This window comes from Equus asinus, chromosome 13 (assembly GCF_041296235.1).
Source record: "Equus asinus isolate D_3611 breed Donkey chromosome 13, EquAss-T2T_v2, whole genome shotgun sequence".
Taxonomy (NCBI): Eukaryota; Metazoa; Chordata; class Mammalia; order Perissodactyla; family Equidae; genus Equus; species Equus asinus.
Window position 1 is genome coordinate 62,171,110 of NC_091802.1, and position 19,721 is coordinate 62,190,830.

The 19,721-nt window shown below is 49.0% G+C and overlaps 1 protein-coding gene across 22 annotated transcripts in view; it reads right to left on the reverse strand.

Annotated features, from left to right (window-relative positions):
* The window catches only part of B3GNTL1 (UDP-GlcNAc:betaGal beta-1,3-N-acetylglucosaminyltransferase like 1), a 153,525-nt gene that overhangs the window by 124,264 nt on the left and 9,540 nt on the right, over positions 1-19,721 (reverse strand). For 11 of the 22 annotated variants that reach the window (XM_070483908.1, XM_070483910.1, XM_070483905.1 and 8 more), the window contains exon 4: positions 3,190-3,326. The exons of 2 other annotated variants lie outside the window; for them this stretch is intronic. In XM_070483908.1, the coding sequence (XP_070340009.1) occupies positions 3,190-3,326 (137 nt within the window). Of the gene's footprint in view, positions 1-3,189; positions 3,327-10,503; positions 10,569-19,721 lie in introns of all 22 variants that reach the window. 9 more of the 22 variants (XM_070483916.1, XM_070483915.1, XM_014865063.3 and 6 more) reach the window with 1 other exon arrangement.

The window sequence follows — 19,721 nt, forward strand, 5'->3', positions numbered from 1 at the left end:
CACTCCCAGGAGGTGCATGGTGGGAGGTGTCAGTCCCTTTCCTTCCGTCTCGACAGTACCCCCTCCCCAGAGGCACCCAGGAGACCCGGCAGGGGAGCAGGAACACGAACCCCGAACCACTACATCAGTTGACATTTCTACTTTCTTGCAGTTTGGACAAAATGTCTGACAGCAAAAGAGGCTGAATCACTTCCCCAGTCACCTGCAAATCGGTCACTTAAAAGATCTTCCTCCCCCTACGGATTCTGTGCCAGCTCCTTCTGCCTCATGGAGAAAAAGCCAGACCGTGTGAAGGGAGACCTGGAGGTGCATGGAGGCTGGGCACGGCGGGACGTGGCTGGACACAGGGGCCTGTTATCTTCCAGAGCCAAAGGTGGACAGGGGTGGACACAGAGCCAATGACGTGCGGGTCAAGATGGTCCGCCCCTGCAGGTGAGCTCCCCGACATGCCCGGTGGTGAGGCAGCCTGTGGGCACCCCAGCCCAGGGCCACCTTCTCCCCGCAAGCACCACCTCCTCTGTGCCCCACAGCTGCAAGACTGGGCCACTCAACCATCTCATCAACGTCAGATGTCAAAACGCTTCTGCTCTTCTCCTTGGGAAGCTCGGAAGAGAAGAGACCAACAGATTCAACAGACCCCACGAGCACTCACAACTGTATCCTTCATGTGAATCCTCCTGGGGCCAACTTAGCAACAGCTGCTGAGCTGGGCTGCCTTCCAGGCTGGCATCCCCGGTCTCAACTTAACCTGTTGGAGGTGGTCTGTTGTTTTTGTGAATAGTTGCAGAACACTGTTTCAGGACCACAAGGAGATGCCAGCAGAGCTCACACCACCAGACAAATGGCAGGTGTGGGTGGACAAGCTCCCTCACAACCCTCCACAAATTCCTCGAATCCCTAAGTGAGGCGAAATTCATAGGATGACGAAGCCTACTAGGTATACAACCCTGTTCAGTGTAGAGACTGGGCTTTCTGCTTGGAGGGAATGGGGGGGGACGGTCCAGGCAGTGGACCCCACTATGAAATGAAGAGGACTTTGCAAATCTAAGTGTGTTCATACACATGCTCTGAAAGTAGGCTATGAGGGCTGAGTCTGATGGCAGCCTCTCGTCCTCGATGTGGTTGGTGCCCTGGATAAGGTCAGCGAGGCCCTGTGCTGCCCTCCCACGGTCAGAGCATGGCCTGGGCCACTTTCTGCAGCCAGATAAGCAGATACTGCAATGCTAACGGAAGAGGGACTAGGAGGACAACTATGACACTGCAACACGAGGCCAGAGATGAGCTGCTGTTCCCGCCAACCCAACCAGACACCTTCTCTAAGCACACGGGCCAGTCTGAGGGCAGCGGAGGCCACAACTGTCCAGGAGCTCGAGGAGGGGGCAGCAGCAGTCCCAAGACTGGGACTCCGTGCCCAGGGTCTGCAGATCTGCAGGTGCCCTGGGGAGGGCTGGCATGCCCTTTGTGCACCAGGAAGACACCCCCAGATCTTCTGCCAGGAGGACTGAGGAACGGAGAAGCCGGCCAAGTAAGTTTCTCTTCACCCGAGGCTGGCAGAGAACCGGCCAGAAACCGAGGACACCTGGAATACAGGCCTCCCCCAGGGTCCAGCCGAGGCCACCCCCTCATGGATGGAAGGGCCCGGACTCAGGAGAAGAGACCCCACACATCCTCGCACACCTGCCACCACGGTCCCAGAAAGTTTGGCCCAGCCTCCAAGGGTGCAGAGAGCCATAAACAAACGAAGTCAACCATCAGCGCATCTAAGAGGACCCAGGAAGGAGAGCGAAACAGCAGCCCCCAGAGCTGCTGGAGGAAAAGACAAGGAGAGGAGTCTTTTCTCACAGACACCCTAATACAAAGGAGGAGAGGCTTCCTGGAACTGAAAGCAAAGTATGTGACTCGGGAAAGCAATGGATGAAATAGCAGGTGCTCACGGCTCCCAGGGGAACCAACGGACTGGAAGGTCGACTGTCAGACGCAAAATTACAAAGAATCGAAAAGAACAAACCATAAGACCTAACATTCAAACACAAGAACCCCAAGAGGAAAAGACACGATAAAAAAGAAGAAATTAAGAGCCAATGCAGCCATGAAAAAGAAGGAAACCCTGCCATTGCGACAACACAGATGGACCCTGAGGATGTTAGGCGAAGTGAGTTAAGTTGGAAGGAGAAAGAGGAACACACACGCTCCCACTTACGTGTGGAACCTAGAAAGCAAAACAAACGAACAACAAGTCAGAACAGACTCAGACTCAGGCACAGAGAACAACCTGGTGGTCGGGGCGGATCAGGTGAGAGCATGAGGAGGCACGAACTCGCAGTCCTAGGAGAAACAGTCACGGACGGATGCACAGCATACGGGCAGTCACTAACACCGTAATAACTTTGCATGGCGACAGATGGTTGCCAGACTGGCGTGGAAATCATCTCATAATGTACATAAATGTCGAATCACCGTGTTGTACACCTGAAACTAAGATAACATTGTGTCAACTATACTTCAATTAAAAAATCAAAAAAGGAATATGGAGCCAGCCTGTGGCCAAGTGGTTAAGTTCACCTGCTCCGCTTCAGCGCCCTGGGGTTTGCAGGTTCGGATCCCGGGTTCGGACATGGCACTGCTCATCAAGCCATGCTGTGGCAGCATGCCACATACAAAATAGAGGAAGGCAGGCATGGATGTTAGCTCAGCAACAATCTTCCTCACCCCAAAAAAAGGAACAAAAAAACGTATAATTATTAAAAACTACATTGGCATATGGAATTACTTAGTGGAAAAACAAAATAAATAGAATACAAAATTATATATTATATTAAGCTTACAGGTATATAAAAATCCTGTGCATATTTGAATAAAGTCCATAATAACAATGGAAAAATAAAAATAATGTAACTATGGAGGATGAGAACATAAGACAATTTATTTTCCTTTTCAAAAAGTGTTTTTGAAATACTAATATTATTTTGCAGTTTTAAATACAAAGTAAGAGCTGATCTCCTTTCCTGGAAGTCAACCTCTGAGTCTGCGCCTGGCTCTCTAATTTGCGGTCCTCTTTCCAGAACTTCAGAGTTGGGAGCCTGGAGCCCCTGTCTGGGCTGGACTCGGCTTCTCTAGTGGGCCTGCAGCAGTTCCCTAAGCTCTCTGTCCCAGTCTCCCATCTGGAAGCAGGACTAGAGCTGCACCCACCCAGTGTGTGGAGACGAGCAGACGGTGTTCCGTACGCAGGCACTGAGGGGCCTGGGCGGGCAGGAAGTGCTCGGGACGGTCACGGTTGTTGTTGCTGTTGTTCTCTGTCGGAGGATTTGAACAGGACGTCCCGGTTCCTGAACACAAAAAGAGCTAATATAGAAAAACCTTATTTGAGAAAATCTTGAGTCTACACTTTGAAAGAGCTCGCCAAATTCCAGGCATGACTCCTGACACACACAGAAAAATTCTCAAACTCCAAGAATATGGAAAAAAAATCTTATAAATCTTCAGTAACAAACTGTTTAAAAACCAACAAATCCCAACTGACACAGAAAAAGCACTTGACAAAATCCAACCCCAATTCTTGATAAAAACTCTCAGAAAGTCAGGGACAGAGGAGAACTCCTCAACTTGACACACAGCAGCTACCACTGGAGCCATGCGCACCAGCCAAGGGCTGAACACCTGCCCTCGGGTCAGGAGGAGGCAGGACTTGTGCTCTCCCGTCCTTACTCAACACAGGACGAGAAGCTCCAGCCAGGGCAGTCAGCAAGAAAGGGAAATAAAAGGCAAACAGATAAGAAAGCAAGAAATAAAATGGTCCCTGTTTGCAGACGACATGACTGTCTCCCTAGAAAATCCTCAGGAATCTACCAAAAACCCCAGTGAGTGAGTACTGCAAGAGCAACACAGAAAAATAATCACATTTCTATACACTAACAATGAACACGTGGACACAGAAATTAAAAACACTATGTCCATTTACAACTGCTCCAAAGAAAATGAAAGACATCAGCGCAAACTTAACAAGATCCACAAACGATCTGTATCCTGAAAACTACAAAATGCTGATGAAAGACACTCAAGACCTAAATAAACAGAAACAGCCTTCCCCTAAGCTTTGCAAAACACATTTTTAGGAAAGGCCATGGACAGCCCCTCCTAAGCAGGAACTTCCTGAGACGACGGTGCCCCAGACACACAGTGTGCCATGTGTCGAGTGTCCTCTGTCTGAAGGCCACAGGCCAGAGCCTCGCCCTCATGTGGGAGAGCGCCAGCCCGCTCGCACAAGCACTCCTCCAACAGCAAGTCCCCGCTTCGCCTCTCGGTCCTACAGGGTCTGTTCCTGAGGATTCCATCTCCCAGAGGGAAGAGCAAGCCCCCTCCTGCTCCGTGAAACATCTCTGACGGACACTCTGGAGTAGCTGGGGTCTGTGTGTGACTCCCTTTCCTTCAATATGGACATTCTCAGACCTCTGGGACTGAGGGCGACACCAAGGTCATCACAGGAAGGCCCTTCTGACATCTCTGAAAGTCACCTGTTGGCTTCCAGACAACGGCGTGCAGGACAGACACTGAGTGAGCACAGTTCCCTAGAGGAGCTGTGTTATGGCCAACGGGTTCTAAAAGTTCATTTGTAAAGAGCCTAAGGAAGAAACTCAGAATATCGTCTTCCCTGCAAATAGCGCCACAAAGGATCACTGGGTTCCCAGGTAAGTCCATAAAAGTATCTAATTCACTCTAACTTAACTATTTAAAGTTAAACACAGAAACCCAAAACTCCATTCATTCATTCAACAAATATCTACTGAGTACCTGCTATTTGCTGCGCATGGTCCAGATGCTTCAGAAACATCTGAAAAACAGGCCATAATCCCAACTGCACACAGCTGACACTCTCAGAGAAGGCAGACAGAGAAGAGGACAAGAGACGCAGGATATTAAAGGTGACACACTGTGACCGACCTCAAGTGCTGGGGGTAGGCTCCCCAGGTGCAGGTGGATCCCCCTACCCACAAAAGGGAGAGAACATCGCTGGGAAGCTGGAGGGGAGGCCGGGCCAGGCAGGGCACGAGAGAGGCAGCAGAGCACAGGCAGCAAGGGGCGTGGGTGAGGGCAGCAGGAGGCGAAGCAGCCATTGTCAGGGAGAAGCGGAGGCCACGGGGCCAACGTCGCTCTGTGGGTCTGTTTTGTTTACTGCCACACCCGGCACATGGCAGGTCCCGACTCACAGAATGAATGAACTCCAGTACTAGGAGGGCACAGAGCTGGGTCTCCACTGATGTCATCACTCCTAACAAAATAAATCCTGGATTCCAAAGATGGTCACCAGGCTGCACCCCAGGTGGCTAACAAGTCAAAATGGACCCTTGGTGCCCCGTGAAGGGGCCTCGCAAGCCCATTCTTCACGCACAAACGTTCCATTTTTTTTTGTACAGTGTGTGGTCAAGTTCTGGACTTGGTGCAGCCCTGGCACCACGGCCTGCTGAGTCAGAACACAGCAGTTACACTCGGCACCCTGGCACTATGGCAGACCATGATCGTCTTCTCCCGACCAAGGACATGCTGAGGCCTGTTCCCCACAGACCCAGACGCACCCTCCAGGAAAGGCTGGGCCAAAGGAGAGGCAGTTATGGGAGCACTCGTGAGGGCCACACACTGAGCTCCTGCTCCCCATGGCGTAACCGCGACACGTGGCACACGCCACCTTTATCAAGCGATCGGAGAGCATCATCAGGAAGGGGGCAAGTCAAAACCATATGCCCCCGCAGAGGCCACGAGAAGAAGGCAGCACCCTTCTGAGATATTCTGGACAGAGACACATGGCCTAACGCTGCCACAAGGAAAGCGCAGACAGATCGAGTTTTGAGGGGCATTCACGAGAGAAGTGCCTTGGACTCTTCGAAAACATCAAGATGAGGAAAGTCAAGGAGGGGCTGTGCAACGTTCCAGACTGAGGATGTGAAAGAGACAGGACAAGTTCTGAGCAGCGTCCTCCGGTGAAACTCGAACTGGCTGGGCGTAATGTCCTGGCTCTGGGTCGGAGAAGACATCCCCCGTCGCAGGAAACATACACTCAAGTGCCTGGGGTGACGGACGCAAGGCTGGCCACAAAAACAGAGTTCTTTGTACTATCCTTGCAACTCTTCTCTAAGTTAGAAAGAGAAAAATGTGTAAAAAGATGCAAACACATGTCAGGAGAAAAGGAAACTGACATGGCCAATCAACATAAGATGGTGCTCATCACAATTCGTGATCAGGAAGCACAAATCAAGACACAGTGAGGCCCTGCTTTACTCCCGTCGGCCGACAAAAATTTAAGAACCTGACAACACGACGTGCTGGAGAGCCATGGGTCCACAGATGATCCCACAGGGCCAGGGAGGGCTGATGTCTGCAGCCACCCGACAGCATCTCTCCTTCGATGAGCTCGCCTGTTCCCTGAGGCCTGGGAATCCCACTCCGACATGACCCCGGGAGGAACTCTTCTGTGAGTAGCACAGGAGCCGCGTGCAGGAGTGCTTGCTGCAGTGCTGTTCACAGAAGCAAAGACAGACCAAACACCCGCCAGCAGCAGAGTGATGAGTAAGGCAGTATGTCTGCTTGTGGAACACTGTCCCACAGACAAGTGAACTGCAGACAGCGGTAAACAGGAGAGAACAGAAAGTCTGGAATAAACCCACACTGACACGGCCAGTTGAGTTTCAACAAAGGCATCAGGGCAACTCAACAGGGAAAAGCAGTCTCTTCAACAAATGGTGCTGTGCCTGATCATCCACACACAAAAACCAACCTCGATTCCTACTTGACAAGATACGTGGAAATTCACATGAAACGGATCTAAATATAAAAGTAAAAACTATAAGCTATTGGAAGAAAAGATAAGAATAACTTCTCCTGTGGAGCAAGCAGAGATTTCTCAGAAAAAAGATTTAATTATAAGAAAAAAAATCAGTAAATTGGATTTTATCTAAATTTAAAACTTCTGCTCATCAAAAGACACCACTAAAACAGGAAAAGGCAAGCCACACACTGGGAGAAAATAGTCACAATACATACATCTGACAAAGGACTTGTATCCAGAATATACCACAATCTTTTACAACTCATTAATAATAAAAGATTCAACCAAATTTTTTAAAAAACAGGCAAGAGATCTGAATAGACATTTCATAAAAGAAGATTTAGGAATGGCCAAGAGACCCATGGAAAGGTGCTCAGCATCACTAGCCATCAGAGAAATGTGAATTAAAGCTGAAACGCAACACACTTCACTTCTGCGAGGACGGTCAAAACCAAGGCTGAAGACACCGACACTGGCGAGAAGGCGAAGCACAGAGACCAACGGTGATCTGCTCACACGATGGCCAATGAGAAAGGACGCCACCACAAGGGGTCCTGAACGAGCATGGGGGAGGGGAGCTGGGCTCCGTGAGGCTCACGCACACGACTTCAAGCAGGGGCAGGCTGGGACGTGGTCCTCCATCCTCCTCTCCTCCTCTGACAGTGGTCGGTGGTCCTCCATCCTCCTCTCCTCCTCTGACAGTGGTCGGTGGTCCTCCATCCTCCTCTCCTCCTCTGACAGTGGTCGGTGGTCCTCCATTCTCCTCTCCTCCTCTGACAGTGGTCTGTGGTCCTCCATTCTCCTCTCCTCCTCTGACAGTGGTCTGTGGTCCTCCATCCTTCTCTCTTCCTCCTCTGAGGGTGGTCGGTGGTCCTAAATCCTCCTCTCCTCCTCTGACAGTGGTCTGTGGTCCTCCATCCTCCTCTCCTCCTCTGACAGTGGTCAGTGGGCCTCCATCCTTCTCTCTTCCTCCTCTGACAGTGGTCAGTGGTCTTCTATCCTCTCCTCCTCTGACAGTGGTCAGTGGTCCTCCATCCTCCTCTGACAGTGGTCAGTGGTCCTCCATCCTCCTCTCCTCCTCTGACAGTGGTCAGTGGTCCTCCATCCTTCTCTCTTCCTCCTCTGACAGCAGTCAGTGGTCCTCCATCCGTCTCTCTTCCTCCTCTGACAGTGGACGGTGGTCCTCCATTCTCCTCTCCTCCTCTGACAGTGGTCTGTGGTCCTCCATCCTCCTCTCCTCCTCTGACAGTGGTCTGTGGTCCTCCATCCTCCTCTCCTCCTCTGACAGTGGTCGGTGGTCCTCCATCCTCCTCTCCTCCTCTGACAGTGGTCAGTGGTCCTCCATCCTCCTCTCCTCCTCTGACAGTGGTCAGTGGTCCTCCATCCTTCTCTCTTCCTCCTCTGAGGGTGGTCGGTGGTCCTAAATCCTCCTCTCCTCCTCTGACAGTGGTCTGTGGTCCTCCATCCTCCTCTCTTCCTCTGACAGTGGACGGTGGTCCTCCATTCTCCTCTCCTCCTCTGACAGTGGTCTGTGGTCCTCCATCCTCCTCTCCTACTCGGACAGTGGTCTGTGGTCTTCTATCCTCCTCTGACAGCGGTCAGTGGTCCTCCATCCTCCTCTCCTCCTCTGACAGCGGTCTGTGGTCCTCCATCCTCCTCTCCTCCTCTGACAGTGGTCAGTGGTCCTCCATCCTCCTCTCCTCCTCTGACAGTGGTCGGTGGTCCTCCAGCCTCCTCTCTCCTTCTCCTTCTGACAGTGGTTGATGGCAACTGCGCTGACAGCCATCACCAGCTTTATTTAGGTGACTCCTGCGTCTGTGGTTCTCACTGTTCTAAACTGACCTCCACGCTTTCCAACACTTCCATTGGACTTCCTGCTTCTCCACCATGCTTTTTCTTTCCTTCCCTTCGGTGAACAAACAGAAAGCTACAGGAGAGACGGCAGACAGGACGGTCCCTTCAGCATTTTCTCCTTTCTTCTTCAAAGCCCAGCCAAAAATGGAAACCAAGTTCTCCACATGGGACCTGTAAACTGGGGAAATCTCAAGACACTGCGAAGACAGCCCAAAATGGAAACCAAGTTCTCCACGTGGGACCCATGCACGGGGGAATCTTAAGATACTGTGAGGACAGGCAGATCCCAACCTCCCACCAGTCACAAACTCAAATGCTGGTTTACTGTTGTCATTAGAGAGAAATACACGATCCTTGTAAAATATTTCAGAAAAATCAATGTTCAGCAGAAAAAAAGATTACCATATCCCTTCACCCAAAGGCCATAAAAAGCACAGTTTTCAACATGGCAGGTGTAGCTGTCTTTGGTGGAAACTGTCTTCGTTTAGGAAAATGTTGGATGGATATTTGAGTGTGAAAACAGCCCCCAAAGCAGGGTCTGGGAGAGATCATGAGAGGGGACAGATGAATGTTCTGTGTAAGAAAATGGAGAAATCTGAGGAGTTTTAGTCTAAGGGAAAAAAGAGCAAGAGAAGAGATGTAAGAGACCAAAGCAGCAGGACAGGAAATCGCAGCCCTGCTGGCGTTTGTTTTTGAGAGTAGTGCTGTTAACAGGCCACCTCACAGCCACAGACTCTCCCAGACTCCCACACGGACCAAGCCCTCGTGAGAGGCTCCTGGTCCCCAAGGAAAAGGCTGAGTCAACACGAGATGAAGAGAAGGTTCGTATGTGAACTTATCCAGCACTCGCAGAAACCGTGAGCCCGAAGTGGCCTGGAGAAAGTCAACAGCACCCCCAGGAATGCACGGAAGACCTGCACCCCAGGCCTGGAGGAGCCCAAGGGAACACTGAACACAGATAAATGTTCTTAAGTGTGTTTTAAAGTGATTAAAAAGAAAATCGATAGCTGAGGACACACCACACATGCGATCATTCGCTCCTTCTCCACCCGTTACATCACTCGTCATGTGATTAAATTCCTTAGAAACATCACAGCAATTCCCTCTCAGATCTACCCACTCACTTCCCCACCACCCTGCTGCTGCCTGCGACCTTGTTTCTAAAGTGTCACCACAGTAAATAACACTGAAGCTTCTTTGTACATAAATCTTTTCCGGAATTTCAGAGATACCTACAAGTGAAATTTACGAGTCCAGGGCATAAGCATTTTTAAAGTTCTTGATACAAAATGCACGATTATGCTGTCAACACTAGCAAGTCACACTTTCCAAACACTGAGTATCTCCATTTTCAGAAAACTTTGTTAATTTGGCTTTTAAACTTAGTATCTCCCTAATTTGTTTCTTTGATTTCAATGATCTAACAGTTTTTAAAGTCTGTCATTTGCACACCCACCTTTGTGAAGTCTCCACGCCCTCATTTGTCTACCACCCATTCTTCTTGGTTTTCTTATCAACTCGCATGAATTATTTCTACTTAAGGCTATTAATTTTTTAAGTGTTGTATTTGTCAACATCTTCCCAGTTTATCTTCATTTTTGTTTATATGGTTCTCTGCTGGGCAATTTTGCATTTTATGTAATCCTATTCATCATTAATTAACTCATTAAGTGCTGTGGCAATTAAACAGAACTACCTGTCAACCTTAACTTTTAAGTCTGATCATCACATATTAATTGAATAATGATTTTCAAGAACCACAGTAGAAAGTAACATCATTTAATTATTCAACATACACACATACATTTTAAACAGAAAAAAGTGTTACTTACAGAATCCAAAAAGCAAAGGTAAGACCCCGAGCTCTGCGCTATTGCTTGATTTTTAGAATATCCGACTGTTTAAAAAAGAAAAAGAAAAGCTCTTCTGTAATTCCATTTCAAGGATATTCTCTTCCATAAAGCTTGGTGTGACATATACTATACGGAAGCCGGGAACACCTTGCACTTCCAAGTAAAAACCAGGTTTGCTCTGGAAGAAATGCAAAGAGTAAATGGGAAGCACAGCCCAGTCAATGACCGAGCATGCGCACAGGGACGGGAGACCAGGGCCCCCAGCGCCAGTGCGCCCGCGAGATGTCCCACTGGAGGGAACAGACGCGCACATGTTATTGAGTACAGTGCCAACCAAGCCTTGGGGAACAGTTCCTAAAAACAAAAACAAAACTAAAATGTCCCAAAGGGCAGGTGTGAGTAGACACCAGCAGGCACTTTCTGTGAAGTCTCTACTGATAAAGTCAGAAGGATCACCTGGAGGGAGGGCTGCCAGGCCCACACATGGTCAGTTCGTACGAGTTCACTGATGTGGATACTCTGTGGGCAGCTTCTGAACACACGTTTCAGTGGCAGTCACTGTCGCTGCTGCTGCATCTGGACATGCGAGTCCTGCAACCCAGCAAGTCCACTGCCAGGCGGGACCCAACCGAGCACGGCAACGCGCCCACCAGGACGTGACTGTCTAAGAACCCCAAAGTGGAATGACAGCTGATAAGATCCCACGACGAGGATGGACAAGCCTGGGACACATACACAGGTGGGGGGCACTCACACAACCGTGGAGCAAAGGGAGCTGGGCACAGGCAGAAGCCATGTGCAACGCGGACACCTCCGGAGGCCAAGGCGCAAGTCCATCTGTGCTGTGAGGAAGCAAGAGAGCGGCAGCCCTGGGGACGGCAGTGACTGGAAGGGGCACACGGGGCTTCTGAGGGTCAGTGACACTGGCCCTTCAGCAGGATGCTGGCTACATGGCGTGCCGTTGGTGAAAGTTAACTGAACTGTACAGCTACGACATGGGTACTTTTCTGTGTGTACATATTTTAATAAATGTTTTTAAAAATCCCTGCCTTCAAAGAGATTATAACTGAGTTGGAAAAAGAATTAAATATCAACCTGCGTCAAATGCCAAATAAACAGTGCTGGGAAAGTGCCAGGAGGCTCGTTAAGAGGGAGGTCACGAAAGCGCAAGGTGGAGCGGGGACCGCGGCTGCTGGGGTTTGAGTAAAGGGGGGCAGTGTCCCCAGTGACGCGAGCCATGCGCTGATGAGCAACGGGGCACCGGGCTGTCCCGGCAGGAAAGTCTCTGAAGAGGGACTGGCAGGCAGAAATAATGCAAAGCAAGCTCAGTCGGCATGCTGAGGGCAGGGCGGACAAGAGGATGCATTTAGCCCAAGAAGAGAGCCTGAGGGGACTTCCTCTAGAAGAGGTTGCCGACACCTGAATCGTGTCACCAGACACCTACAGCTTTGGTGCCACCGAGAAAAGTCACCCAAAGCAAACGGATGTGTGCAGTTCAAACAACGCATCCCCCCGGAAGTCATGCTCTGCGACCTGAAGACGTGTCGCCCTGGGGCCCAAGTACGTCTGCATCAGGCCCCCGTGCCCCCGTGCCCCCGTTGGTCTCTGCTGTGAGCAGAGTGCCCTCCCAGCGGGAAGGAACGCTGGCCTCTCCCGCTCCTCAGGCACTGTCTGAGCAGACTGGGCCCCACCACCAGCCCCACTGCCAGCCTCCCACAGCAGCGACAAGCCGGCTTCGTCAGGCCATCAGAGACTGACCAGAGAGTTGCGCTCCTGCAGGGCTGTTTCCACACAAGGCAGCAGCCTAATTTCCAGCGTTAATCCTAGAGCCTGGCCAACCCAAACCAGAGAGCAGACGCCCAGACCTCGGGGAACCACAGGTTGAGCAAGTGCAGAGAAGGGATGCAGCAAGGGGAGGCAGAGCCCGGCCCCGACCTCTGGGCACGGATGAGCAGCCCTCCGCGGAGCAGCCGCAGCTAAATCTCCATCATCACTGCAAAGCAAGGCAGCCCCAAGACACCTCCCAGCAATGGGAACCAAAGAGCTGCCTGCAGGAAGCGACACACAGAGACTTCCCACCATCACATTTAAATCAGCAGGAGGTGTGTTTAAAAGTTGCTTATGAGAGTGGGTTTTTGAGGGCAAAAATGGAACCCAAGAATTTGGGTAATGAAGGAAAACGCATCTCCCTAAGGAAGCTGGAAGTTTTTCACAATGAATCTTGTGTTTGGCAAAGACAAGGAATTTGCTTTAATATCACTGCCTTGAAGAAAGTTAAATGTTTGTGCCAGAGCCTGATGTTTGGGAAGGCCTGTCCCTTTGTGAGGGGAGCCGGTTGTCATGGTCACAGTAGGAAAAACTCATGCTCGGTGCGATATTAACATTCCTCACTCTGGGAGAGAAGAGGCTGCGATTGTGTTTTATTTTGATTTTAGCCAGTGACCACATCATTAAGAAATGTTTTGCTCTATTATGATACGAAATAATAATAAATGAATCTTAATCCAATTTAAATAACCCAGTGCTCCTGAAAATAGACACTTTGGATCTATGTTATCCAACAGTCAATATAACTTTTCCTATTCAATAAAATATTGTTACAGGAAAATATGTCCTTTCAGATATAGTCAAATTAACTCCCTTTCATTAATGTGTAATACAGGAGTCCCATGAATTAACGTCACTCAACTTCAATGAGACAGCAGGACGACTTCATTTCTTCACAATATTACAAGTAATTTTTTTGTTATTGATCAAATACATATCAGTGTGATACAGCTTAAGTTATATCTAATCTATAAAAACCATTTTGTGAAAGACAAAACTTGTTCTTAAAATGGAGATTAGACAAGCAATCAGAACAGTCATCAAAATGCCTTAAATTTACTTTCATTCAACTATGGAAGACGCAAACACCTTAATTAAAGAATATTTTTAAAGGGTGCTCATATAAGTTTCAAAACCCACAATTTGTTTACATGCATCTCAGAATCAACTTGAAATGGATGTTCTACAATAAGTGATCCATAAAACATTTTCTCTGTCAAACAAACTAAAGGTAATGAAAGCAAGAAATAACTTGGGGAAAACATCAGCGTCCCCGGATGCATGAGACGCGATGACGATGGAGCAGCTGCTGAGGTTTCTGCACGCCAGCCTGTCCCACAGGCTCGTACACACGAGCTCATCTCACCCTCTCAGCACTCGGAGACAAGCATCTTCTATTACGGCCTGTCACAAAGAAGGAAACTGAGGCACAAGGCATGGTGGAGTGGAGCCAACCTGCAGCCCAGCTCCAGGGCCCTCACTCTTGAGTGCTCTGCTCCGCCCCTCCAATCCCACTTCATCCCTCTGAGCCTCGGACGCTGCACCGGGAAAGCAGATCCGCGTGCTGCTCTCAACCCCAAGAGACCCCCCCCTCCGGCGAGGAGGTTACTGTGCTGACGTCATAGGAGACAGTCTTTCAGTAGGAACCTTCTAAAACAGCAGGAAAAAAAGCTCTCTTCTAAAAAACCTTTCTTTTTTTTAAAGGACCAAGTTTCAAAAATTATCTTGAATTTAAAATTTTTTCACAACTATTTTGTATGCGTTTCTGCCTTCCTAAGTAGAGTACACTGGATGCCATTTGTTAGGAAAGTGACGCAGGGTGGGGAGCACTTTCCTAGAGAGAATTTCCTGTTTCACTCTTTGAAACCCCACTATTCCTTAATTCACTTCCCCCGACACCCCTCCACTGGCCCAGAAGCCCCGCTACTGGCAGGAAACTGCAAAGGCCGGGCACCCACTCGGTGGCACTGAGTTGGGAGGGCGCGTTTAAACCACGCCCATGGAGCCGCGCACTGTCTCCACTGGGAACCAGTGTTCAGAAAGGTTGGCCTGTTTGAGGGTGGACCCCCGGGAGCTCTAGAAAGATGACCCAGGGTTCAGATCCCAGCTGTGCTGTGGACGAGCGAGTCCTCCAGGTGGCAGCCCCGCCCCGGGCCTCAGATGAGAACCAGGGGAGCTCGTGTGAGGGGCACACACCTCAAGAACCACAGCAGGACCTCCGTGAAGGCGCCACCATCCAGGCACCCGAGGAGCCACCTGACCACCCAAAACTGACCAATCAAAAGACACCCAAATGCGTCAATCCCACCCCACAGCCCCACTGGCCACCCTCTGCCCTGAGAGGCTGGGAGCGGCTGCCAAGAGCCTGCGCTCCTGCAAGTCATGTGCCACCTCTGAGGATGGCGGCTCTGAGGAGGGCCTCGAAGCAGAGCTAACACTCACGTGGGGGTGGGCCAGAGGGACCCCACCTTCAGCCTGTCTGCCCCCAAAGTATGCTGGGAGCTAGAGGATTCCCTTAGGACCAGCTTGCCATGGAGGGCTGGAGCTGTGCATCTTGAGGATACGTTAAGCCATGTTCTCAGCCTGGATGTGCCTCAGCATCTCTCAGGAAGCTTCCGCAACCCCACTGCCGAGGGTGCACCCCAGGCCGACGGCACGAGAGCATCTCAGGGAGGGACTTGGGCATAAGGAACCCTAAAGCTCCCCAGGTGATTCTAACAGGCTGAGGACCACGACTTAAAGAAAGACAGGGCTCCCAGAACCCATGGGACCTGCCCACAGCTCCAGACTTGTCACCTGCCCTACCCACCTCCAATCCCAGCAGTCTGTGCAGGCAGACTGTTCCCAAGTCTTACAGGAAAACTTTAAAGTCAAACTAAAGGAAGCCCGATATATTACAATTAAAGCTAAGAATGCAAGCTAATCATTCAACACAAAAACAGAGGATGAGGATGAATGAAAACACCACCACATCTGGACCCAGCATCATAAAATTTCAAAGCTCAAAACACTTTCAGAAATGACTAGTTATTAGTGCTGACGAGTTGACTCCACTCCCAGTGCCCCGTGGACAGCAGCGCGGAACCTGCCCATCTCTCTGCGCAATCCTTCACCCCCGGGTGCTCTATCAGACGTGCTCTCCTGCTATTCACAGGGCTTTCGTGGCTGACTTTTTCCCAACTGGGTGGTCCTCCTTCCTAGTCTGCCCAGTCTGGAAGCTCTGCTGAAGCCCGTCCACCATGGGTGAGCCTGCTGGTATGTGAAGCAGTGGTGGTACAGCTTTCAGCATCACAGCCACATGCAGCCGCCACGGCGTGACAACCTACAACCGGATGGTGTGGTTCCCTGACCGGGAAATGAACCCAGGCTGTGGCAGTGAGAGCACAGGATCTTAACCACTGGATCACCTGGGCTGGTTTCAGAAAAGATACCTTTAAAATCATAGGAGTCAGACTGACATAAGCTTTATTATTAGAATTAGGGGACACCAGAAGATAAGGAGGCAATCCCTTCCAAATTCTAAGAAAAATTATTTTGTACCTAGAATTCTACACCTAGCCAAACTGTCGATTGAGCATAAGCACAAAATGAAAATATTTTCACACATGTAAAAACTCTAAATAGTTTACTATTCACATACCAGACATGGAAAAATTACTTGAAGAAGTACTCCAGCAAAATGAAAAACGAACGTATAAAAAGAAAATTAAGGGGCCAGCCCAGTGGCACAGCAGTTAAGTGCACAAGTTCCACTTCTGCAGCTCGGGGTTCACCAGTTCAGATCCCAGGTGTGGACATGGTGCTGCTTGGCAAGCCATGCTGTAGTAGGCACCCCACATATAAAGTAGGGGAAGGTGGACACACATGTTAGCTCAGGGCCAGTCATCCTCAGCAACAAGGGGAGGACTAGCAGCAGATGTTAGCTCAGGGCTAATCTTCCTCAAAAAAAAAAAAAAGAAAATTAAATAAAAGAAAAAGAGGAGAAAAAAACAAACAACGGCACGTGGGTAGAAAGTAGGAGAGAATAAGCAGACTCTTTAAGGTTCTATGGATCCCGGTGCTTGGGAACCCCAACGTGCAGCAGCAGAGGATTTCAGCTCCTGCCCTGAGCATAAGCCACTGCGTGGTCTACAGTGAGTAACAGCCACTTACTTATAACACTAACGCAGGTCTTTACCAGGTTTAAACTCTTGGAATCCATTTATTAGTAAAGCACATAAAACAACAAGAGTTACAGAACAGAAGGCGAAGATTATAAACTCTGACAATACAAATATATCGTAACAAACAAAAACTCTGAGGGAAGAACAAAGAGAAAGTGTGAAGTACTTTCAGTGGGCCAAACGTTTCCTCTTTCATAGCAAGTCCTGACCGACACTCGCGAGTTAAATAAACCAAGGAAGAACTAAAAGACACTGGCTGCTTCTAGGGCGGGGGCTTTTCCATTTCATCGGAGACCTTTCCGTATGCCTGAATTTCTTTTCACCACATGCTGATATTCAAAAAGAATTTGTGATTACTCAAAGCAGACATTTATTCAGGAAAATGAGTAAACGGTTTTTCTGTCATCTAAATACAGTCTGTAAGGCTAGTTTTACAGGAGGTTGAGACAAGGGAGCTGAACCGCTCAACACAATTGCTGCTTTCACGATGTGATGTCAGGAGGTCTGAGGCCTTCTGCTCACCCTAAGCTGGACACACACACACACACAGAGCTACAGACCGATTTTCCATACTGTTGTTGTTAGTGCCGTTGAGTGACCCTGACTGTGGACAGCAGGGCAGGACCCTCTCTGGTCTTTCTGCACCATCCTCTCACCTCCTGGCGCTCTATCAGACAACACTCCGCTGCTATTCACAGGGGTTTCATGGCCAATTCTTTTGGAAGTAGGTGGCCAAGTCCTTCTTCCTAGTCTGTCTAGTCTTGAAGCTCCGCTGAAATCTGTCATATGTATATAGATGCAAAAATCCTAAAGAAAACTGAATGACTCCATTGTACAAAAATACTGCCATTGCCACTGCTGGTTTGTTCTCACACTGCAAGAATGGCTCATGTTAAGGGAAACACTCACGTAATTTACTACATAAAAATGTTACGTAAAAAAACAGTCACCTTAACGGATACCTAATGGACATTTAATAAAATTCTATACCGATACCTCATTTTCTGAAGGCTTATTACTAAGTGATGAATTGTACATCAACTTGACAAAGGTACCTCTCAGAAAGCAAGAGTAAACATCATCCTTAACACGGAAACACTAGAATCACGCCACTGAGTCAGGACACCAAGATGCTGCACTAATGTTATGCTATATGGCTCTTCCAGACTTCCTACCTTGACAAAAAATGTGAAAAATAAAGTATAAATCAGAAAAAAGAAACAAAAGGATAGTATTTATTCCAGGTTAGACTGCCTAAATGGGAAATCCAAGACAACGTGGAAACTATTAGAGCTGGATAGGACAGTGAGCCAGTAACCCTGCTGGTCCACCCACTCACTGAAGTCCAACACTAGAAATGCCACAGACGCAAAAGACAATCCTCGTGGCTCTGAGCGCCCAACTTAAAAACTGCAGGACTCTGTATGGGAGACAGGAGGCTGCACCCTGTGTGGGAGGAAACTCAAACACCACAGCCCAGGGGCCAAGCCAGGAGGAACTTCTGGATTGTTCTTGCCTCCTCCAGCACTGCTGAGGAGAGCTGACTGCCCAGCCCTCCCTCCGTCACTGTGAAGCGATGAACAGCAGGTTCAGGGGCTCCTGCATGGGAACAGGGAGCAGCTCTTCCCACAGCACAGAAGACCAGCTAGCTCAGGCCTTCTTCTCTTCTCCTCGTCCACACTGAAGAGGGAAAGGAATTGCATGGAACAAAGGAAGATGGAAGGACAGATGGAAGGGAAGAAGGAAAGTAAGAGAGAGGGAAGGAGGACAAAAGCAGCATGGAAGGGTTATGTGAGGGGCAAGCTCGCCTGTATGAGGGGGTGCTGCAGGGGACTAAGGCAGGCGGTAAAGCTCGTGACAAGGAGGTTTCTCCGTCACAGGACCCACCAGCCTACACTGAGATGTGCCAGATGAGGACAAGGAAAAGGTGAAAGAACTCACCACTGGCAGAGCATCACTACAGTCGTGCGCCGCAGAACAACGTCATGGTCAACAACAGACCGCACGTACAATGGTGGGCCCACAAGAACAGTGCCACACAGCCCAGGGTTGGAGAGGCTACACCATCGAGGTTTGTGTCAACAGCTCTGTGACATTCACACAAAGACAAAATCGCCTGACAATGCATTTCTCAGAGCGTCCCATTGTTAAGTGATGTGTGACTGTGCAAGAAATGTTTTTACAAATCCTCCAGGCAGAAGAAAAACGATGGCAGATGGAAACCTGGATCTAATCAAAGAAATAAAGAACACTGGAAATAGTAACTATATGGGTAAACGTGTGATTTTCTTTCTTATTATTTAAACCTCTTTAAAAGATCGTTGACTGTTTATAAACTAAGTTAACACCAATTACTGTGGAGTTTACAATACGTGTAGCACTCCAGTGCATGACCCCAACAGCCTGGAGAGCAGGAGGGGAGAAATGGTCGTACCCTGTTGTAAGGCTCTTATGCCATACGTGAAGTTACATAAGAACATTTGAAGGATTGAATCTGATAAATTGAAGATATACACTATAAACCCCAAATAAAATAGCAAAATGAAGAATTAAGCTAACAAGTCAACCATGGAGACAACACAGAATCGTAAAAAATTTTGAGTGGAGTTCTGCTTCTGGCGTGACAACAGCATGGAGAGCCCCACAGCCTGCTCCCCAGCAAAACAGGTGAAAATTATTTTAAAAAAAACAAACCACCAACCATTTACAGTCTCTGGAAATGGCCCTATGGGCATACAGCAAATAAAGAAATATTTCCTCAAGAAAATCTAGGAGGCCAGCCCCATGGCCAAGTGGTTAAATTCACACGCTCTACTCTGGTGGCCCAGGATTTGTCAGTTCAGATCCTGGGCGCAGACCTAGCACCACTCATCAAGCCACACTGAGGTGGCATCCCACATATAAAGAAGAGGAAGATGGGCACGGATGTTAGCTCAGGGCTAATCTTCCTCAGCAAAAAGAGGAGGATTGTGGCAGATGTTAGCTCAGGGCTAATCTTCCTCAAAAAAAAAAAAAAGCATGACCCAGACACCAGGTAAAGAGAAGACACAGAAACGTCCTGTGAGAGCGTCAGATGTCAGATTTAACAAGGACTTCAAAGTAGCCATTACAAATAGGTTCAAAGAACTAAAGGAAACCATGACTACAGAAGTGAAGAAAGACAGGATGCCAATGTCATATCAAGTAGAGAATACCAATATAAAGACA